At 45.1% G+C, this 22,107-nt stretch overlaps 1 protein-coding gene across 1 annotated transcript in view; it reads left to right on the forward strand.

Moving 5' to 3' along the window:
• LOC147702408 (alpha-N-acetylgalactosaminide alpha-2,6-sialyltransferase 2-like) overlaps window positions 1-22,107 on the forward strand; it is a 505,792-nt gene that overhangs the window by 189,708 nt on the left and 293,977 nt on the right. The window contains exon 2 of the mRNA XM_086931027.1: window positions 17,963-18,158. Coding sequence (XP_086787153.1) covers window positions 17,963-18,158 — 196 coding nt within the window. The remainder of the gene's footprint in view (window positions 1-17,962; window positions 18,159-22,107) is intronic.

The following is a 22,107-nucleotide window of genomic DNA, read 5'->3' on the forward strand; positions in this document are numbered from 1 at the left end:
GAAAGATTACCATTACTCTTTCTGCCTTGGTCTCCCTGCTTATGCTCTTAACCAACTCGATACGGTCAATCTAATATTCAGCCTACCTAGACATGCTCCTAACTCTTTGTTGCAGTCCCTTCATTGGCCCACTTTTCCAAACCACATCCCTCTGCTTTGCCCAACATGCCTTTCACAGAAAAGGGCATCGTAATCTTTAAGTAAAATGTCTTCACCATCTTCCATTTCGTTCTTTAAATTCCACTCCACTAACACTCTCCGTTCCACGGATTCTTTACTCTCTAGACTAGAGGTCTCTCTTTCTCTCTCGCAGTTGCCAAGTTGTGGAACTTTGTTCCCCTCTCTGTTCACGTCATTGATGATCAGCTCAATTTCATAAAGGCAGACATGACACTCTGCCCCTCACCAAGCCCCTGCCCACCCCTCCAAAAAAGATTCTTTTTAAAGGGTCACGCCTGACGTTGTTTGTGCATTGGTTTCTAGCTGTTTTTTCTCTGCCAAGTGTGATTCCGGCTCCTCACCAGATGACCGTGACCGTGTGAGCCAAAATCGTGTGACACACAATGGCACCCTGTGAGTTGGCAGCTCCAATAAAGCTCTCAAAACCCTCCCGTAGAACTCCTCGTTCAACCCTGCAGACCTGCAGATCCGCATAGTTGTTTCCCTCCACAAAGTCATAGACACCTGACTGCAGTACCAGCCACATTTGTATAAATAGCATCATGAGCATCAGCAACCAAGGGAGGCTTAAAGAGTCTCACAATATAGACCTCATAAGGTGATCAGGCTCCTTTGAGGGATGAGAGAATCTTGATGGATTTTGAGGAGGAAGTCGCTCCCCTATAGGTGGAAAGTTTTCACCACTTAATTGTAAGGACACAGTGGCCTTCGGGGATTTGATTTTCAAAAAGACTTTGATAAGAGGTAGTGAGAGGAACACTGGTTCAGAAGAAATAAACTAATTGTAGATCCTGTATAGTTTTTTTCTCTGATAACTACTATTGGTGCACTCAGGAAGTTGACCTTTTTAATCTCAGGTGGAAGTGGAATTATAACCACTGGACATGGGCGTTGCTACCAGTGGTGCAGCTAGTGCAGTATCACTGAGAAAAGGAGCTGTTTGTCCTGCACCAATTGCAGTTATGTTAGAGGGTTCCCTTTTAAAATATTTCAAACATAGACCTGCCTGAGGCCTGGTTTTATGTTTACTCTTTGTGGGAGAGTGAGGAGAACAGAAGAAATAGAAGATAATAGAGACCATGAAAGGCATGAAAGAACATGATCGGGTAAAAGATAGAATAGAGTGGAGGAGAGATAAACATGATCCTAGCTTTACGACTTTCAGTATTCACAAAAGGCATTTTGGAGTAGTAAAGTTAGGATTCCCAACTTTACTACTCATAAATGCCTTCTGTGAATACCGAAACTCGTTAAGTTAGGATTTTGTCTCAGATTACTTTTGTGAATCGGGGCCTTTAATTTTATCCTGTGTTCGGGGTGTTGCCAAGGAGGCCAAGATGATGGTAGAGCTTTAATACCACTTCCACCACCCAACTACAATTGCTGCCCATCCTGCCTGGCAGCACCGATTGAGAGCCGCCATTCTGGCCCCCCTATGAGGGAGATGACCCCCACTGTTGCCCCGTTGGGTCCTGAGATATCTGAGAGGGGTATCAGGGCTACACCGGTGAGCCGACGGGAAACCTTGATTCAACTCAAGATGGTCGACGGGACACTGAGGCCCTGTTGGTCCTGATGCTATGCTTGCTCTCTACTAGGCACAGCTGGTGCAGGGGCCTGCTGGATGCCCCCAGGAGTGGGCTGAAGTGACTTTGCTTCCCTTATCCTGGTTGGCTGCGGTTAGCGACCAACACCGAAGATGGGCCAGACCCTGCTGCATGGAAACCCATCGCGATTGGTGGTGCAGACCTCCTGGCGACCGTTGAAATGTGCCCTTGGATATGTGCCGTCCCAGGTGGCTGTTGTGCCCAGTCCTGAGTCCCGAGACCCGGTGGGGGCTCCCGCCATCGCTGCACTGAGGCCTGCCAGTGGGAGCGAGTCTGAAATTCTCCCTCTCCTCCTTCTCTATCTCCCCCATGCCTATTGTTTAAACAGGAAGTGGGCCGCCGAGGGGATCAGTCTCGGGTCCTTGCAACCCACAGCCTGAGGTCTGTGGGGCCTGCCTCCCAGCGCTGCTCTTCGGGCTGAGCATCCTGTGTGGTGCAGCAGGCGTCCATGGGCATCCGGGGTCTTGCAGAGCTGTGGTACCCTGCTGAGATCGCGAATGGGCATAAGTCCCCTTTCGGGACGGCGATCTTACTGCGGAGGTTCAGAGAGCTTGTAACGGACCTGCAGACCCTGCTGATATGCCAGTGCCCGAGATGGTGGCTGATTCTTGCCTCATACAGCCTCCTGATGAGGACCTCAGTTAAGGCCCCCCCTCCTTCAACAACTCCTGTTTCTGCAGGCTGGGGCTCCGGTTGCACCGCCGCACTTTGCTTACCAGACGTTTTCCTGTTGTTGTGGGTGACACCTGGCCCCTCCTCACTGGATTAGCCACTCCCTAAGAGGAACCAGCCTTGGCCTCCTGCTCCTCTGCCGTTGCGGGCTGGGAGATGCTAACGCCACCAGCCCAACATTGCCTGACGATACCTGGCTGGTTAGTGTGAATCATCTACTGCATCCAGCACTGTGTGCCTAGACTGCACATGCTGCTCCCAGAAAAGTGGGTCATGGGGCAAAACCACATGCATGGTGTGATTGACTGGCTTCAATCCTGCCGTCCAACAACTCTGAAGAGGCTGCTTCACGGCAGCCCCAACAGACTGGATGACCGTGCTGCCCCACCATGGCAAGCTGGCCTGTCCCCAACATACACCCCAACCGAGGCTCTGGCAGACAGCAGTTCAGCGATGGAACGCTCAAGACCACTTCAACATCCCTCGGATCAAACCAAGATGGATCAATATACACTCCCCGCAGATGGTACTGGAGAAGCTGCGTGCAACCTGGAACTTTTGATTCCGCCTCCATCAACATCATATCTCACACCAATTCTCAAGACAATCCAAGAGTCACATCAGGTGGTGGAGGTGCAAAGTGAACAACATCGGTCTGGACCTATCACTGTTGCAACAAGATCAGCACAAGGTGGCAGACAGAGTGACTGAAGTGAAGACATGAATCTCTGTGACTGAAGATGAAGTCGCCACCCTTAAGCAGCAAGTGTCCAAGTTGACGGCCTCGTTTGCCACACTCAGCAAGAGGGCAGAGGATGCTTAGAACCGCTCATGGCTTAACAACCTAAACCTAGTGTGCCTCTCCGAAAACTCAGCAGTGGACACCACCCTTGAAACCTGATTCTGCTCATGGGTCTCAGCTGACCAGCTCTCCAAGGCTTGGGAATGAGCTACGGAGGAGCGAATACTACAACCCTTGAACTGAGAAGACTGTTGAGATGGGCGTTCACAGAGATCCTGGACATGACTCCCAACAAACAGATCTGAAAAGAAGCGATCTCGATCCTGGAGAATGAAAGCCACCCGGTGGGAGTGCCTGAGTGGCTGAACGCCCATCGATCTGGGGCAGCACAGTCGGTGGTGGCACTTGATCCAACCCTTGAGGTGACTCTGCAGTAATCTAACTTACTTGACAACGTCCTGTCTTCATCAGAGTGCCCCTCTTTGCCACCGAACTGGCTATACGTCTTGCATAAGAAACCTGAGATTGCCCAGGGCCATGCCCAGAAATTAGTAAAGTTGCCAAGAGATCTGACGTATTCTTAGAACTGGGAGGAAGTGGAATAACTTTCCCTGGGGTACTCTTTGTTGTGTCAACTGTCAGCACACTGCATGTCCAGTCGCTGTGCACATTATTGTGATTGCATACCCTCAATGTTTTTACCTTATATGTGCTGTCAGGCATAGTATCCATCCCAAAGGTGTGCACACTGCCGTCAGACTCCTCCCCTGCATTACCTTTCTAGTACTTGTGTTGAATCATTATGTTTTGTTTAAATAGGGTGTCAGATGCTTCAAGGGAAGGAGTACGGGTAGGGGAAGTAAGGGGGGACTTCAGTTGGTTTTGAAGGGATTGTTATATTATTATAACTACGATTTTCCTTTCAGGTTTCTACGCAGCAAGCCATCCCAAGTCAAGCTATTGGCTTACAGGTCCACAACTTGGAGCCCTACTCGGGGCAGCCCCTGTCCCTGGCAGACCTCTGCCCAATTCACTAGAATCACACCACCTACCCACACGATGATAATATTGTCTTGGAGCACTAACAGTCTTCTGCACCGTATCAAAAGATCAACTGTATTACGTTACATCAAAAGATTCAAACCTGCGCCACCAAACAAGGAGCCAAAACAAAGGGTGTAGGAATTTTAACTGACAGAAGATCTGCTATCAGTAATCCACGTACCAAATCAGACTCACTAGGGAGGTGGGCCATCACTCAGATTCAACTCCATAATAATATTTCTTTCACCCTCTGCTCATTATATGGGAGCAATGCTGACGATCCTGGGGTCATCAATCAAGTCTCCAGCGAATTAGCACACTGGCACACCCCGATAGTGCTATGTGGGGACTTTAATATACATCTACCTGGCAATTGGGATACTAACACAACCTGGAGATACAAAGGAAGGAAGCCCCAAGTCTTTCAAGCCCTAACTAACCGTATACAGACTCACCGACTGATAGATAGCTGGGCGAGTAAAAACCCTTCACTACCTGGATACACTTTTTACTCGGCCCCGCATCAAGTACTGGTTAGATTGGACTACTTTTTTGTTTCTGCATCATTGGCCACCAGCTTTACTATAGATATTGCACACCGTTTTATGTCCGATCATAATCCTCTTATCCTCACCATAAGGGAGCTCGGGCAATCTAGAGAGGCTTCTAGATGGAGCTTCGAGAAAGCTCTAATGTATGATTCTAGCTATATTAATCACATGCAAGTATGGATACAGGAGTTCCTGGAGATAAATGTTGGTTCCGCTTCCCAAATGACAGTCTGGGACACCTTAAAGGCAGGTATCAGAGGAGAGACCCTCAGGTTCTCCGTCCCCAAAAATAGAGTGGAAAAAAATCAGGTCAAGGATCTCCAAGAAAAATTCAGGAAAATAGAAATAAAGCTACCCCATGCAATTCATGCAGGGCTAGATTGTCAACAAATCCAGCAAAAAGCAGTTCTGGCCAGAGCACAAATAGGGGCAGGGTTTATAGGAAAAAATTGCGGCTAAGTTGGCAGCGGCAAGGGAAAAGACATATGAATGCAGTGACAGCATTGGGCATCACTTAGCGGTTAGGACAAGACAACAAACTACCTCCAGTGAAATTCACAAAATCAGACTTCCTTCAGGCACAGAGGTAACCGATCCTAGCTTTATTCGGCATGAGTTCCAGGAGTTCTATGCAAAGCTATATAAGGAAGAAAGCTGCTTTATGGCCGATACCCTAGATAGAGAGATCCTTGAATATCTCAGCGAGATCGAACTAAGCCAGCTTAGCTTAGGAGGTAGTGAACTTTTGGACCTTACCCCTACATGGGAAGAAATCCAGGATGCCCTCAATAGTCTCCCTGATGGGAAGTCTTCTGAACCTGACAGCATCCCCGTTGAATTCTTTAAAATCTTTGCCAATCAAATCAAGGTCATACTTACAGAGGTAATAACATCAATCTTCGGCGGAGTCTCTCCCCCAGCCTCCTGGTCCAATGCTAGAATTTCCATCTTTCCAAAAAAGGATAAATCCCCATTAGACATGAGTTCTTATAGACCAACAACTCTTATCAACTGCGATTCCAAAATATTTTCCAAGGTATTAGCCTCCAGAATATCCCGAGTAGTAGAACCCCTTGTCTTAGTGTGGCAACATGGTTTTATACCCAAGAAGGGGACTACCGAACATGTAGTTATTACTCTGTTTGATGCTGCCCAAGTAGCAGTAGACCCGATGTCACTTATATTACTCAATGCCGAAAAGGCCTTTGACCGGGTCTCATGGCGATTTCTTTGGAGGGTAATGGACAGTATGGGGTTCGGGAGCAGGTTCATGCAGGCGTCCATAAATGGACAACTGACGGAGCCCTTTAAAATCTCACCAGGCAGGGCTGCCCCTGCTCCCCGTTACTGTTTGCCCTCTACCTAGATCCCCTTATCAAGCAAATAGAGAAAAATCACAACATTTCTCCAGTGATATATTTCCAAAACAGCTGTAAAATCTTGGCTTACGCTGATCTCGCCATTACTACTCTAGACCCTGCCAATTCTACACGGGCGCTAGAAAGCGAGGCCTACAAGTTTGGGAGATTACCTGGGTATGCCCTAAACAAGAACAAAACGCAGATACTAGTAAACAACAAAATTACCTGGACTGACGCCAGAGTGGTACCAAAGGCCAAATACCTGGACGTACTGGTTACACCTAGATTGGAGGATGTAGTCGCAGTCAATCTGGCTCCCCTTGCTGTCCAGACAAAGAAGGCATTAAAACAAATTGATCATTTACATCTAACGCTGGTCGGCACGTGCAACGTTATCAAAATGACTTATTTCCCTCAGCTACTTAATTTTTTTCGTTGTATACCCCTTGAGTTCAATAAAAAAGACTTACTCAAATTTCAACAAATTTTCACCCAATTTATTTGGGCATATGCTCAGCCCAGACGTGCATTAAAATATCTCACGTTACCGAAAGACAGAGGGGGATGGGCTTTTCCTAACATCACCTTATACTATTGATGAAAAAATACCAGTGCACATCCCTTCTAGTTACTTTTATCCAATAGGCATCCAGCCACGACAATCCAATATTTCCAATCTCCTTGCCGTCCACAAATATACATGCACAGTGTTCATTAGTATTCAATATCCATTATTATTGATTCCTTTCTTGCCACACCGTCACAGCCGACGCGCGTTTCACCCTCCGCGGGCTTTTTCAAGGCAAATATTGTATGGTGAGCAGTATGTATTCGCAAGAGTCAATAATTATCGCAGAACCTGTTGAACATTAGTCCTTTAAGCCTTTTGCTTTGTGCACCAAAGAGTTGTCAATATAGTTTCTATGTAGATAATCCAGTCATGTGTCGATACTCAAATTACTGTGCGCTATCTGGAGCCTTGATAAGTTCCATCGCCATAGCGCATTTGTTAGGCGCTCGCAGGGTGTCCTCCGTCCGCGTTCGCCTTCCCAGGAACTTTATACTATTGGGCGGCAGTCCTCCACTACAGTACAGTTCTACTAAGAGACCCCACTTTCAGAGCTGAACCGTCTCTACCCTCACCCTTTCGTTCCTTGTTAGGGGAACAACATTGGAGCTGCTTAATCCGAGAAACAACCTATGGATAGTACAATTGCGTTAAATTCAAGACGCTAATGAACTCTTATAAAGTTTTTCGCCATGTCCGGAGAATCATTGGAATTAGTAGATTCAACTTTTACTCCCCTATAACCAACAACAATAACTTACCTGCTATATTTAGCTCATCTTACCTGTCTGAATGTTACAGAGCAGGGATAATAAAATTAGGGGATCTCATAACAGCCAGGGGGATCAAATCCTTTTCGACTTAACAGACTAGATTCAAACTAAAAAGTCAAGATCTATTCAAATATATGGCCATCTATGACTACCTCTCCAGGAAAGTGGGAGGAGTCAACGGATTTGCTGAGGTTGAGCTTATGAATACTCCCAGGAATATCACTACTGCTCGCATTGGAAGTATATATCAAATATTAAACAAGGAAACCTCAGACGACTTAGAATCTATTGCTACCAAATGGCATGCCAAACTTGATTCCCCTCAAAGTGTTTTTTATAACTCCTTGCGGTCATCACAACAAATCCTAATTTCTGCCAAACTACAGGCACAACATTTTAAAACTATATTTTTTCTTTATATGACACCTAGTAAAATCATCAAGTGGGGATCTGGTAGAGGAACATTATGCCCACGTTGCTCTGAGGTTGGGGCGGACTCTATACATATATTTGCAACATGTCCAATCATTGACTCTACCCTACTCAGAATACAGAACTTACTTGGTGAAATAACAAACCAACCAATTCTCCTGAATCCTACGACCATTCTTTTGGGAACACAATCTGACTCTTTAAGAGTAAAGGAGGAAGGGTTGATTTTCATTGCAATGGCAATTTGGAGGATATGCGTTTCCTCCGGATGGCTAGATTCTGAGTCCCCCTCCTACGCACAATGGCTGGCTAGATTAGTTGCTACATACCATCTAGAAAAATCTGTATATGCCAAGAAAGGACGAATGAAAAGGAGGACTGGGCTTTAAGTTTGGGGGGCATTCTCCAAACGGATTGATCAACAAGGGCAAGGGGACCAAGAGACATAGTAGGGTCACTAGAAACCTACAATACCTCTTTTAGGTACATTCTTCTGTTACTGAGTTCTTTATTTTTGTCTTCTGTTTATGCTTCTTTGTACCTGTGCCATCAGCTTTTATTGGTTGTGAGGGGTGGGGGGAGGATGGGGGGGGTCACGAATTCTCTTGCTTGTGTTTCTTTGTTAAGATGCTGCTTTCGTGAAAAACCAATAAGAATACTTTAAAAAAAAAGATTCAAACCGACTATAGTCATATTTCAGGAAACTCATCTGCTGGGCACCAAATGCTCCCTTCTTGCTTGATTTGATTATTACAGTGTCTTCCACTCGGGTTTTGCTAGGAGCTCCAGAGGGGTTTCCCTTCTTCCCCACAAGGCCCTTCCATTGACAGTTACTAAAGTACACGAGGACCCCCAGGGGAGGTACGTTGGGATTGAGGATCACATGGCCTCTAGGCAATATAGCTTCGTCTCATGTTATGCCAGTCTGCAGCTTTTACAACCTACCCTCCTGGCGCTGCAAATCCCGGTGGAGTTGCTGCCCCCCGGGACTACCCTGGTGGGAGGGGATTTTAACACTGTTCCGGACCCCGTGCGAGACACCTCCACCAAACTCCACCCTGGCAGACAGGCCCACTCGGCAAACCTTGTGATTTGAGCTAACTCCCTAGGCCTATGCCATGCATGGCGCTCCTGACATTCCTCAATGCGGGCATATACCCATCGATCAGTAGCCCATGGCATAGAGGCCCGACTTGATCTGCTGTGGCTGCCCATGACAGATCTCCTTGCACTACACTCTGTCCACATTCTCCAACGTGGTTTCTCTGACCATGCCCGCCTCCAGGTGGAGTGGGTTATAAAACAGGGGCTGACCCAATGTAGTCAAAGGACCTGGGTATTCAGTAGTATAGACAACAATTGGTCCTTGACATAATTTTACCATAGAAAATAATCATTTCATTCGGTCAGGTTGATTTACTCCACATCAAGACTGAATCTATATTCTTAATCACATAAATAATACTAGCCCACATTAACAAAAAGTCACACAGTCAGTACCAATAAACCAATGGAACCGAAAAAAGTCCAATCAGGACGGTCAGTTTAATATGCAATTGTAACACAGTTTGGAAATCAAGGTATCTCTGTACATATATTTACATAAATACTAAATCAAAATACACTTTTATAAAAAGAGAGAACGTGCACAGAGAAAGAGGTAAAGTATGTGCTCAAGTGAATGATCAAGAGGATCAGAAGAACAGTGTAGACCATTTATATACAAGGAAAAACGAGCCTGCCCTGGGTAACGCTTGTAAAAAATGTACTTCTTTCTTACTAGCTGATATGCTATATACAATTCCTTAGTCCTTAAATTGCACCAATAGCAATAGGATTAACAGGAAAAAAGGGGGGGGGGCAGGGGACAGGCGTCAATAGGTGCAGGCTCCCAAAGGGGAATGTCGTCGACGTTTCGACCCAACCAAACAACGGGTGGTTCAAGTCCTCAACAACGGGTCTTCATCAGGACGGGGTAATAGGGGGATTCTTTCAGAGTGCACGTCAATTAAAAACTACTATCATTGGGCACCCTTTCGTGGTGCTTCAACAAAAACAATGCGACGATTGGTCCGCACTCAAAATAAGATAGTTTCCAAAATTATTACCAACGCATTTGTTCGGTGGTGTTTTTCAAGAATATTTCCCAAAGAAACTGACATCGAGTGCCCGTTTTTGCTATGAAAGCGTCGAGTAATTATCCCTCCCGCTCCGCTCAGTGGCGCACAGCTTCCAACTTCCACTTGCGTTATGGAATGTGGAAACTATCTTATTTTGAGTGCGGACCAATCGTCGCATTGTTTTTGTTGAAGCACCACGAAAGGGTGCCCAATGATAGTAGTTTTTAATTGACGTGCACTCTGAAAGAATCCCCCTATTACCCCGTCCGGATGAAGACCCGTTGTTGAGGACTTGAACCACCCGTTGTTTGGTTGGGTCGACATTCCCCTTTGGGAGCCTGCACCTATTGACCCCTGTCCCCTGCCCCCCCCCCCTTTTTCCTGTTAATCCTATTGCTATTGGTGCAATTTAAGGACTAAGGAATTGTATATAGCATATCAGCTAGTAAGAAAGAAGTACATTTTTTACAAGCGTTACCCAGGGCAGGCTCGTTTTTCCTTGTATATAAATGGTCTACACTGTTCTTCTGATCCTCTTGATCATTCACTTGAGCACATACTTTACCTCTTCTCTGTGCACGTTCTCTCTTTTTATAAAAGTGTATTTTGATTTAGTATTTATGTAAATATATGTACAGAGATACCTTGATTTCCAAACTGTGTTACAACTGTATATTAAACTGACCGTCCTGATTGGACTTTTTTCGGTTCCATTGGTTTATTGGTACTGACTGTGTGACTTTTTGTTAATGTGGGCTAGTATTATTTATGTGATTAAGAATATAGATTCAGTCTTGATGTGGAGTAAATCAACCTGACCGAATGAAATAATTATTTTCTATGGTAAAATTATGTCAAGGACCAATTGTTGTCTATACTCCAGGTGGAGTGGGGCACTAATTCACAGATGTTACGACCCATCTGGCACTTTAGTGCATGGCACTTGAAGGCCCCTGAATGTGTCTCCTTCATTGAGGAAGAACTCCAAACATATTTTCAAACTAATGACGGTTCTGTGTTATCTAAAGTGATGCTTTGGGCTGCATATAAACACTCCTTGATTGGGCTGATTAAGGGCTATGTCTGGAGACAGGAGTCATCGCAGCATGAGGAAGACGTGTGGTGCAGTAGCCACGGTGGCTGACTCCGGAACACAGGGGCTCACAGTTCGGTCACCAGCACCAGCGGCAGGCACCTAGTGACTCTGGCCAATGGTTCGTTTAATCTTCCTGAAGGCCCCCAGCGCAGGGGCACCTCGCCTGAGGTAGCTGTGTGTTTTACAAATGCTGTTATTATTATTATTATTATGAGTGGATGACTGACCTGAAAAACAAAATACTCAATTTACCAACTCGGTAGAGGTACAGTGTACGCAAACCGAACTGAGGCAGATCTCCCTCGAGGAGGGTGAACAGTGCTAGAGGGCCTCAGCTCAAAGGGTCTATGAATTGGGAGATAAGTCTATAAACTACTGTACTGGCTGGCAACCTGAGGTTTCCCCACTAGGGTGGTTCCTGTGATTAGAGACCCGACGGGTGACTTCTGGGAGGAGCTACCAGCGATCACACAGGTCTTTGCGACATTCTCTCAGAAGCACTACGCACATCGCTCAGTGCCTCCTTTGCAGATAGAACTCACTATTCTCTGTTACATCCCACCACCCGTGACTCTGCAATCCCTCGCTCTGGACCTTGACCGGCCTCTGATGGAGGAAGAGGTGGACCTAGCCATCTCCAAACTCCATTGGGGAAGACTTTTGGACCCAATGGGTATCCCATTGAATCCTGCAAGAGGTTCTGCTCCCTTACTACGTCCCACAAACTGAATTTCTATGCAGAGGCAATACAGTGGGGATCGTTTCCCACGTCCTTGACTGTGCCACCATTGTGGTCATCCCCAAGGAGGGCATGCCTCTGGACCACTGCGCCTCATATCGTCCGATCTCACTCATCAGCGAGGATATTAGGATCATCGCCAAAATTCTGGTGACCCAATTGACCCGAACCCTCACCTATCTTATTCACCTAGGCCAATGTGGGTTTATGCCGGAAAGGAGCATGCATCATTGCACTTTGTGGGTGCAGGTAGTGCTATCTCAGCCACAGAGTCAACAGCAAACTAGCCCACCTCCTTGTGGACTTTCAAAAAGCCTTCGACATGGTCTCATGGGAATTCCTGGAGGAGGTCATGATGAGGGTGGGCTTAGGAACAAACTTTCAGAGAATAGTCCACCTCCTTTATCATAACACCCTTGCTCAGGTCCGGATTAATGGCATCCTATCCACCCCCTTCCCGATCCTATGGGGTATGCATCAGAAGTGTCCACTCTCCGCACTGGTATTCACCTTAGTCATTGAACCACTGGCATGCCTCATATGATGCAATGCGCAGATACAAGGGTGGAGATGGAGGACTGGCCTTGAAGATCAGGTGACACTTTATGCTGAGGACATTCTACTGATCCTTAGAGGCTCTCCAACCTCCGGTACTCAATGTCTGGAGATTCTTCACCTTCATAGAGAAGCCTCAGGCCTACTTATTAATGCAAGCAAATCCATCCTGGTGGAGTTGAGACGGGATGCTGAGAGTTGAAGCTGGTGCCTGGACATTCCCCTGTGATGTGTTTAAATATTTGGGGATACCCATCTGCCCAGATTCACCTGGAAACTCAAATTCCAGGGCCTGGCCTCAGCCCTTGAAAGTGATCTAGACTGCTTGTGGAGATTGCCGCCTACCCCGTGGGACGCATTGTGGTCTATAAAATGATGTGTTTTCTCTGCATTTGACATGTCTAAATGTACTTCCCACACTCCATGCCCAGATAGCGGTGCTGATCCCTGGCCTCCAAGCTGACCACCTTCATCTGGACTGGGGGCCGCTAAAGAGTGGCTTATGCCTCGCCCCAGTAGTTACTCTTTGATGGCGGGGCTAGGAGTATCAGGTATCTATGCTTACTACTTGGTGGCACATCTGGACCCATTATTGAGTGGTTTCCAGGAGGATAGGATGAATCAGCTTATTTATTGGAACTTCATTTGGTGGTATTCAAGGAGCTTTTGGGCTACCTATTTGCGAACTCACAGAGATGGACTGGATAGGTCGGCGACCTTGAGAAGGCTGACTGGAGGGAAGCATGCCTGTCCCCCAGGGAACTGGCGATATCTGTGCGGGTGATACAAGAAAATTAACTCCTCTTGGCCTATCTGTCCCCGTACCGTATATACATCAGAGGTTCTCTCCGATACCCATCCTATCTGTGCACACTGTAGATCACCCATCGCTGACTTCTTTCAAATTGCATGGAGCTGCCCCAAATTGAAACCCGATCAACAAAAGGAGAGAAAGGGATTCGGGCACTCTCGGTCCCCAGTCAATAGCAAATAAACAAAGGAAGAGTGTCCGTCAGACAAGCGTTCAAAAATGATTATAGCACGTGAGATAGAGGCCAGTTGTAAGTGGTCGTATGGCAAGACCAATTTCAAGAAAAAATACAGTATTTAGGAGACTAAAGTACTGGAAAAAGGCCTAGGCTTTGTCCCGACCTCTCGCCCGACAAATTCCAACTCCACTGCAAACTCTCACAATTCTTTAGGAAACTCAAATTAAAGGCATTCTTTGTGTCCAAAGAGCAATCTACAATGAATGAACAGGAGTTTGATACCAACTTTAGATTGAAATCGACCTTCATGCCACCACCACACCCAATACCTGCAGTAATTACTGCTTTTGAACAAGCTGTTGTGAAAGATCTGGAAACCACTGAAAACCCTAAACGGTTTAACAACTTCACGGCTGCGGAACATAAAGCCCTGGAGAGTCTAAAGAATGATAAGGAAATTACCATCAAACCAGCCGATAAGGGCGGCGGGATTGTGATTCAGGATACTTCCGAATACGATAAAGTGTGCATGACACTCCTGAATGATAGGACAAATTATTTGCCCCTTTCTACAGACCCCACCGCAGAAATGAAAACACGCATAGAATCTCTTGTACGAGAGGCGGAGACCAATGAGCATATCTCCCCACATGAAGCTGCATACCTAATGGCAGGAGGCCCAACGATTCCCTACTTTTACACTTTGCCGAAAACCCATAAAAATGTCTTACCACCTCCGGGTCGGCCGATCGTTTCTGGAATCGGTTCAGTGTTGGAACCACTATCCACTTTCTTTGATCACTACCTGAAACCGCTAGTGCAGAACTTCATCACCTACCTAAAGGACACAAAGAGTCTACTCAGACTACTCCAAGACATCTCTTTTGCAAGGGACTCTGTCATACTGGTCACCATGGACATAGAGAGTCTTTACACCAGTATCCCCCAGGAAGAAACACTGCGGGTACTGGCGGAAGCACTAGATACAGGCAATTGGGAGTACACTACCCCAAAAAAATTCATTTTACAATGTGCGAGAATGGCACTCAGAGAGAATTATTTTGAATACAAAGGACAACTGTACCTCCAGTGCACAGGTACCTCAATGGGGAGTACTTTTGCCCCCAGCATAGCGGGGCTGTACGTATATGACTTTGAAACCAAGCATATTTTACCTACTACAAACCCCTATGCCTCCTCCATAGGATTATGGAGGAGGTACATCGATGACATTCTCCTCCTGTGGACAGGGAATGAAGACAGCCTCACACAGTTCCTGAGCTGGGTCAATACCCTTGACCCATACTTGAGATTCACCCACAACTATAGCAAGGAATCGATTGTCTTCCTTGACGTAGTGATAAGGATAGAGGAAACATCTCTCACCACTGTGACTCATCATAAACCTACAGCTAAAAATAATCTTTTGGAGTTCAGCAGTTTCCACCCAAGACCTCTACGAGAAAATCTGCCCTATGGACAATTCCTTCGCCTGAGAAGGAATTGCAGTACCATCACTGACTACAAGGTCCAGGCTAAAGAACTGACCGAAAAATTGAAGCAAAGAGGATATCCGCAAGGAATCCTTAACAAAGGTCAGACCCGGGCACGCAACCAACCCCGTGATGCCCTTCTTGAGGAGAATGTGAAAACAAACACAGAGGTGCCGCTCACTTGTGTGACCACCTACAGCACTCTCTCAGACAACATCAAGAAATCCATCAATAAAAATTGGAGAATAATCACCAGTACCATGAAAGATTGGGAGAAACCCCTTTTCTCTTTCAAAAAGGGCAGAAGCCTTAAAGACGCCTTGGTACACACAAGGCCCGCACCATGCTCAACATCGGCTACATTAACGAGGTCTGTCACAGAACCCTGGCACCTCCCTCCCATTACTGGTCATTTTCCTTGCACTGACTGTAATGTTTGCCACCTTACCACCCACACTAAACAACTCAATCTGGAACCCGGTAAAATTTGGATTCAAAAATCCCATACTAACTGTAACTCTGCTAACGTAGTCTATCTGATTACTTGCCCATGTGCAAAACGCTATGTGGGAATGACTACCCGTAAGGTAAAGACACGCATTGGCGAACATCGCAGCAACATTCGCTGCAAAAAAGTTACCACCAAACTCAGCGAACATTACCTGCAGGCACATCACACCCCAAATGACATGACCTGGACAGTCATCGAGCAGGTCAACAATCCAAGAAATAGAGACAGCATCCTGTTTGAGAAAGAACAGCGCTGGGTGTATAGACTCAGTACCCACATCCATGGCCTCAATGACCAAATTCCATGGACGAGTATCCTGAAACGTTAAAACCTATCACCCTCTGAACACTAACCAGAGCTTCATATAATGCTAGCCCTGCTCTGTCCTATCACAAGGCCGCACAATGTTTGCTTCCCAAGCCTCGTTTCCATCCCAATTCCAATCCTCGTCTTGACCAAGCCTATCGCGGGATTACGAGACTTGCCTTCCAAGCCTCATTTTGAATAGCGGCTCCCATTGGCCCAAACCCTGTCACCTCCCTCATAACACCGTGCTCGCCCTTCACTCTGGAACCACGAGATCCAGTGAGGGAACAGCTAGGTACCGAGAGGGTGCAGAGCGTTGCGGGCGTAAGGAACTTTTTCCGGACATCTTCCACCAAGATAAGTTTAGTGTACGAGATTCTGCCAGATCTCTAAAATCCTCTCTGTATGTGTTTTTCCTTTCCAAACAGGGTGTGCCATTTTCGCTCCCACCCCCCTCCTGAGTTCTATGGGGCGTGGTTCATTTTGTTTACAAGTGAGGATAATCTTCCTTTTTCACGCCCATGCATATGTGTGCTTGATCTAAGGTACAAGCCACGGCCAGCAGAGTTACCGGTATTAACCCGGCATCTTTGCCTTCATGCTCACCACTTCGGGGACCAACTCCTTGTCTCCCGACCATAGGTAGCTATGTAACAACGGGTGGCCACTCTTGGCCTCCCGCACGGTTGGACTTAACATTGTAAGTCTCCATTTTTTCAGTCTGTTGCCTTTAATCATGCAACAGAACGCGCTGGATCACACTTCTCAGCGCTAGTTGAGGCCCACCACCCAGGTTTGTGGCACAACTTCTCCTCCGCATCCCATTCATCACGGCCACGGCCCTTGATAGGTATGACAGCACGTGTCACGCCACCGAGTTGCATCAATTGTCATTAGAAATGAATAATATCAATTGATTTCTTGTTTCTTTGTCTGTTTACTCGTCTGTTTGTCTCACCATTTTGTCCACAGATTTCTTGGTTCCTCGTAACAGAGGTAAAACCCCAGACTGACAAGTTTGTATTTTTTAATGCACCTTTTTTACACATAGTGCTATTTTAACTTTCACTACCTTTGGCAGGGTGGGCCTTAGCGCGCCCAGACCTGTCAAGGTAACACTCGCTAACTGGTCCTGAAGAAAGCCCTGTAAATTCACACATACCACGGGCAGAAACATGTTGACCTTCCTTCAAACAGGGAAACACCAGTATACTTTATTTGGTTAGTTTTCCCCACACATAGTTTTTATTATGTCAGGTTGACCAGCCAATAAATGATTCTTTGGTACAACCCTGGACATTTTTAAATTCACCACTTTTTTCACCCCCTACCCTCACAAAAAACCAGCTCCGCAGTCGTGTGGCGTCGCAGCACACCGGGGAGGTATTCGATCTCTCCCGGTGGACCCGATGATGAAGCATGTCACCACTAGGGTGAGTGAGGGTTTCCTGAAAAAATACTGTATTTTTTCTTGAAATTAGTCTTGCCATACGACCACTTACAACTGGCCTCTATCTCACGTGCTATAATCATTTTTGAACGCTTGTCTGACGGACACTCTTCCTTTGTTTATTTCCAAATTGAAACCCTTCTGGAACGGGGTGGAGCGGGAGGTCTCAGAGGTCCTGGGACACCCTATTGAGCTAACCCCCAAGATAGCCTTGCGGGGACTGGTAGAAGAGCTTGGAGGTCCCTACTTTGAGCAACTTTTCCTGGGTATGACCTGTTTAGTGGCCAAACAAGACGCCTCTAGAAGCAGCTGATGCCCCTCTCATTATCGACATGGCATGCTGGAGTCGCCTGGTGTGCACAGCAAGAAAAACCCATATATGATGCCCGTTGATGTCCTCACAACCATGAGAAGATGTGGGGATAATGGTGGGCCTATCACAGTCTTTCCCCCTGAGTGGGTGGAGTCCTGCGTGGGTTGTCATGCATGTTGTTACATATCTGAACAGCCACATTTTCTCTCCTTTTTCTGTTGTAATACTTATAATGTATGGATGACGAAGGCTGTATTTCTAAACTAAATAAAGTTGGTTTAACAATATGAATATCTAGGAAGAATTTTGAATCTGAATGCTGGAACACATTTGGATGTAGGATTGCTTTTAATGAGTCAGTATATTCCCCATGAAGGTATTTGCCACTGGATTTTTTCCACTGCATATAGTTCTTTAATCTCTGCAACCACAGCTGAGTTCCTGACTTGTATTTCTACAGGGGTCTGAAGATGATTAATGGACACAACGTTTTTGGCATTTTGATGAATGACTTTATTGCAGTACCCCAAATTACCCTCAATCAGCTGAAAACAACTCCGGCAAAGATTCTGCGCAAGTACACTATCCCTCCTTCTTTTAATGCTACATATATTGGAGATGTGTATCCTGAGGAAGATAAAGCTTACCGGATCACGGTAAGTGCATTTATAGTCATTCAAATACGTTCTTTGATATATTATTTTTTTTTTTTAAACGAATCACGTTCAGGTGCTAGTTACTAATATGTCAATGAAGAGAATGTGGTTGAAATTGAAGGGCCAGGAGAAAGGTGTAAAAATACAGGTTTGAAACTCATGAGAAAGTGACAAGTGGTAAGGTATAAGAAGACTAAAGCCTTGAAATGCCCCTGTAATGTAAATTAAGCAAATACTCCTGGTGCCATTGCTTCATGAAATATCCTTACCTTCGGTTTGAAAACCATACGAGTACAAATATTAGATGACATGGCAAACAATATGAACAGCCACATTAATAGAGTGAGAATTGTGATAAAATCAGGATCAAGTTAAACAAAAATGGGTCTGATATTGCCCAAGTTTTTTTAACTGAAGCATAAAACATGCAAATGTCTATTGCACTATGAAAAGTCCTACCTACTTGGACAGAATAATCCACATAAGTAAACATGTTTCACATACGAAAATACTGAAGCTGTAGACTGTAAAAGTCTCAATAAGAATTGGCAATAAAGTGTGACCTGTACTTAGCAGTGCTCTTACACACACATTACCAACATTTCATGTATAAGATGTTTTTCCCTGAAGTAATGACTATGGGCCATATGTATCATCAAGCTGATTTGCGATTCTAAAATAGCGATTTTTTAGAAATAGCTATTTCAGAATCGCAAATTGGTATGTATGTACAAATTCGCATTTTTTTTGCGAATTCTTAGTATTCCTTAATTGCGAGTAGCAAATTGTGAATCGCAATTAAGGAATACTTTCCCATTCATTTCTATGGGCCAGGAGGCCCATAGGAATGAATGGGAAGTTATTCTCAATTTGCGATTCGCAATTTGAGAATTGCAAATTGAGAATAATTTCAAGGGTGCAGGGGTGTCCGAAGGACACCCTGTTGCACCCCTGAAATAAGCATGGGTGCACATGTGGCGCACATACATACCCTAAGGGCATGTATGTGCGTCACATGGCACTTTGAAAAATGCTAAAATGTGCATTTTTCAAGGAATTCGCAACTTACCACCAACTTGAAGTTGGTGGTAATTTGCGATTCCTTAAGGACAATTTGCATTTTTTTTTTGCTTCATACATTACATTTAAGGAATCGTAAAATTTGCGATTCCTTAAATGCAATTGCAAAATAAGTAATCTCAATTTTTGAGATTCCTTGTTTTGCACCAGATTTTTCTTCATACATACAATTTAGCAAATTCGCATTCGCAAAGGCCGAAATTCTGCGAATTTCGGCCTTTGTGAATGCAAATTTGTTTGATACATATGGCCCTTAGTAACTTAAAAATTGCAAAATAAGTGTTGGCAAATGTTTTAAAGCTAGTTAGCTCCTTTGTTAGTCCTTACAATGTAAAACTTGAATTCAAATTTTAATAATTTAGCTATCTTTAAGATGGTATCTCTGCCCAGCCTGCTATATCATTTACAAAATCATCCATACCCGGTCCCAGCCACATGGTTTTGGCAAATCAATGCTATCCTAAGCCAATTCATGTAGGGAGGGGGTACTAGCCGAGTGGTGCTACACACATGCTACCAGCAATGTTCCCTCTAATTGCTTTCCTCTGTGTGTGGCAGTTCAAGAACTCTGGGCGCTGCAAACAAGGCTATGTGCACCATGCAACTGATTATGCATGTCAGTGCTTAACTCAGCAATATAAATCTGTGACAATCAACACTCCAAACCTTTGTTTACAATGAGGGCGAAACAGGGGTATTACACGCACATATAGTTCTATTTAATAAGGTCTTGAGCCAGTTTTGCAATGTACATACACACTCTCGAGACATGAATTGTTTACTCCTATAGCATCTACACACCAGATTTTGAAAAGGACAGGACACAGAAGGTGCTACCAATATATGTATTAACTGAACAGCAGTGCAATCAAAAGAATGAGGCAGTTATTATTGAGCTCGAACGGGTTTGCGACCTGTTTGCGGATGTAAAATACAATTGGGCCATGTACTCACCCTATTTAGTAAGTCTCAATTCTTTTGTAACTCGCTAAATAGGATTCGCGAGTCACTATTAGGAAGGGGCATTCCGAGGGCGTCCCTTCCTAATAGCGAGTCAGAGGCATATGTATGACTGTTTTCCGACCGCAATTGCGGTCACAAAACAGTTGCAGTTTACCACCCTTCTAAGAAGGGTGGTAAATTACTCGCAAACGGGAAGGGGTACCTAGAGGACCCCTTCCCCTTTGCAAATGCAAGGGAGAATAATTTTTAGGGACAGGCAGTAGTCCCAGGGACCACTAACTGCACTTAAAAAATTAAACAAAAAGGCTTCATTGTTTTTTTTAAATGCATCCCATTTTCCTTTAAGGGAAACGGGCTGCATTTTTTAAAACTGCTTTATTTAAAAGCAGTCCCAGACATGGAGGTCTGCTGAGCCTAGCAGGCAACCATCCCTGGGAGGGCCAGCAATTCCCAATGGGGTCGCAAATTGCGTCAGCCTCATTAATATTCAGGAGGCATGCAATTTGCGACCTCATTGGGAATCGCAAACAGAGTCTGAGAAACTATTGTACATTGGAAATTGCGACTCACAATTTGCGACTTGAAATTTGGTGCAAATTGTGAGTCACAATTTCCAATGGTTGTACATCTGCCCCGAGTGAAATATGCTAAAAACGAATTCCTGGTGTAATCCGCAAACACCTGAACATATTGAGCATGGCCCACAGGTTGTCTGCTTTCAGTTCTGAGATGGAATTTGCAGGCAGTGAAAGGGCATTATTATTTACAATATTAGTAGGCCAAAAACAAAGGCCTCCTTTAAAAGGCCAATAGCCCCACTTTTGTTCAAGAATGATTCTGACTGGAAGCCACCTGGCGTCTAATACCTAGGTTCTAAAACAATGGAGGGTAAACAAAGGCACACAAGTATCAGTTTTAATTTTTATTTAATTTGCACCTTATTCACATACTCACTTGGTCCTGAGGAAAGCCAGTTTTAAATTAAAAAAGGCCTGGCTGAAACATGTAGACCACACAGGACGCAGGAGGTCTTAACTCGCACTCCAACGCGTCTAATTGCCTTTTTTATTGTTAACAGGGGCCCAGTTATTAAAACGTATCTATTTACCCTCGGGTACTGGGACCCACACTATAGCTTTTAATTTCACTTTCTCACTCACTACACTGCACACTCAGCGAACATACCATCTCCGCAGTAATCTGGCGTCGAAGCACACCCGGGACACATTCGGTGTCACTGTGGTGGGCCCGATGATGAAGCATGCCACCAATCAGGTTGGTGGGTGAGGGCTTCATGAACAAACCAACTGGTTTGCCAGCATGCGTACTTCTTTGAGTCCCTCTCCCCCTTGTAAACATAGCTAGTTCTATTTGATTTCTAATAAATATAAACGTCATCTTTTGTTTCTGGGTCTCAACATAGTGAAGAGAGACATAGCTCCGCTCTGGAAAGCGACCATTCATCCTCTGATAGAGGGTGGAAGCAAGGTCTCAAGTTCTGTATGGGCCTAGAGTGCCTGGTGTTAATGGCCCGAGAATGCCCACAGAAACCTGCCACAATATGGCAGCACTGGGTAGACTACTGGAGTATTCTCTTACCTCCCCCCCCGCCACAACTAAACACACACAACACACCCTAATTGAGGTATATATATATATATAAATCTAGGTTAGACTCTATATACAAGAAGTTAATCAGATGTCACTGGGAACCTGTAAGGTTATGCAATGGGGCTATGGCATGCGTTCGTACTATTGTTTTCTGTTGTTTAGTTAATCATATATCTACTATAAAAACTATGCCATTTACATGTATTCTACTGATATGCTCCTGTTTAATTGGCCCAACGGGTCAACTATAGCTACAAATACAAATAAAATATGTTGTGAAAAAATAAATGTAAAA

Source organism: Lissotriton vulgaris, chromosome 7 (genome assembly GCF_964263255.1).
Source record: "Lissotriton vulgaris chromosome 7, aLisVul1.2, whole genome shotgun sequence".
Taxonomy (NCBI): Eukaryota; Metazoa; Chordata; class Amphibia; order Caudata; family Salamandridae; genus Lissotriton; species Lissotriton vulgaris.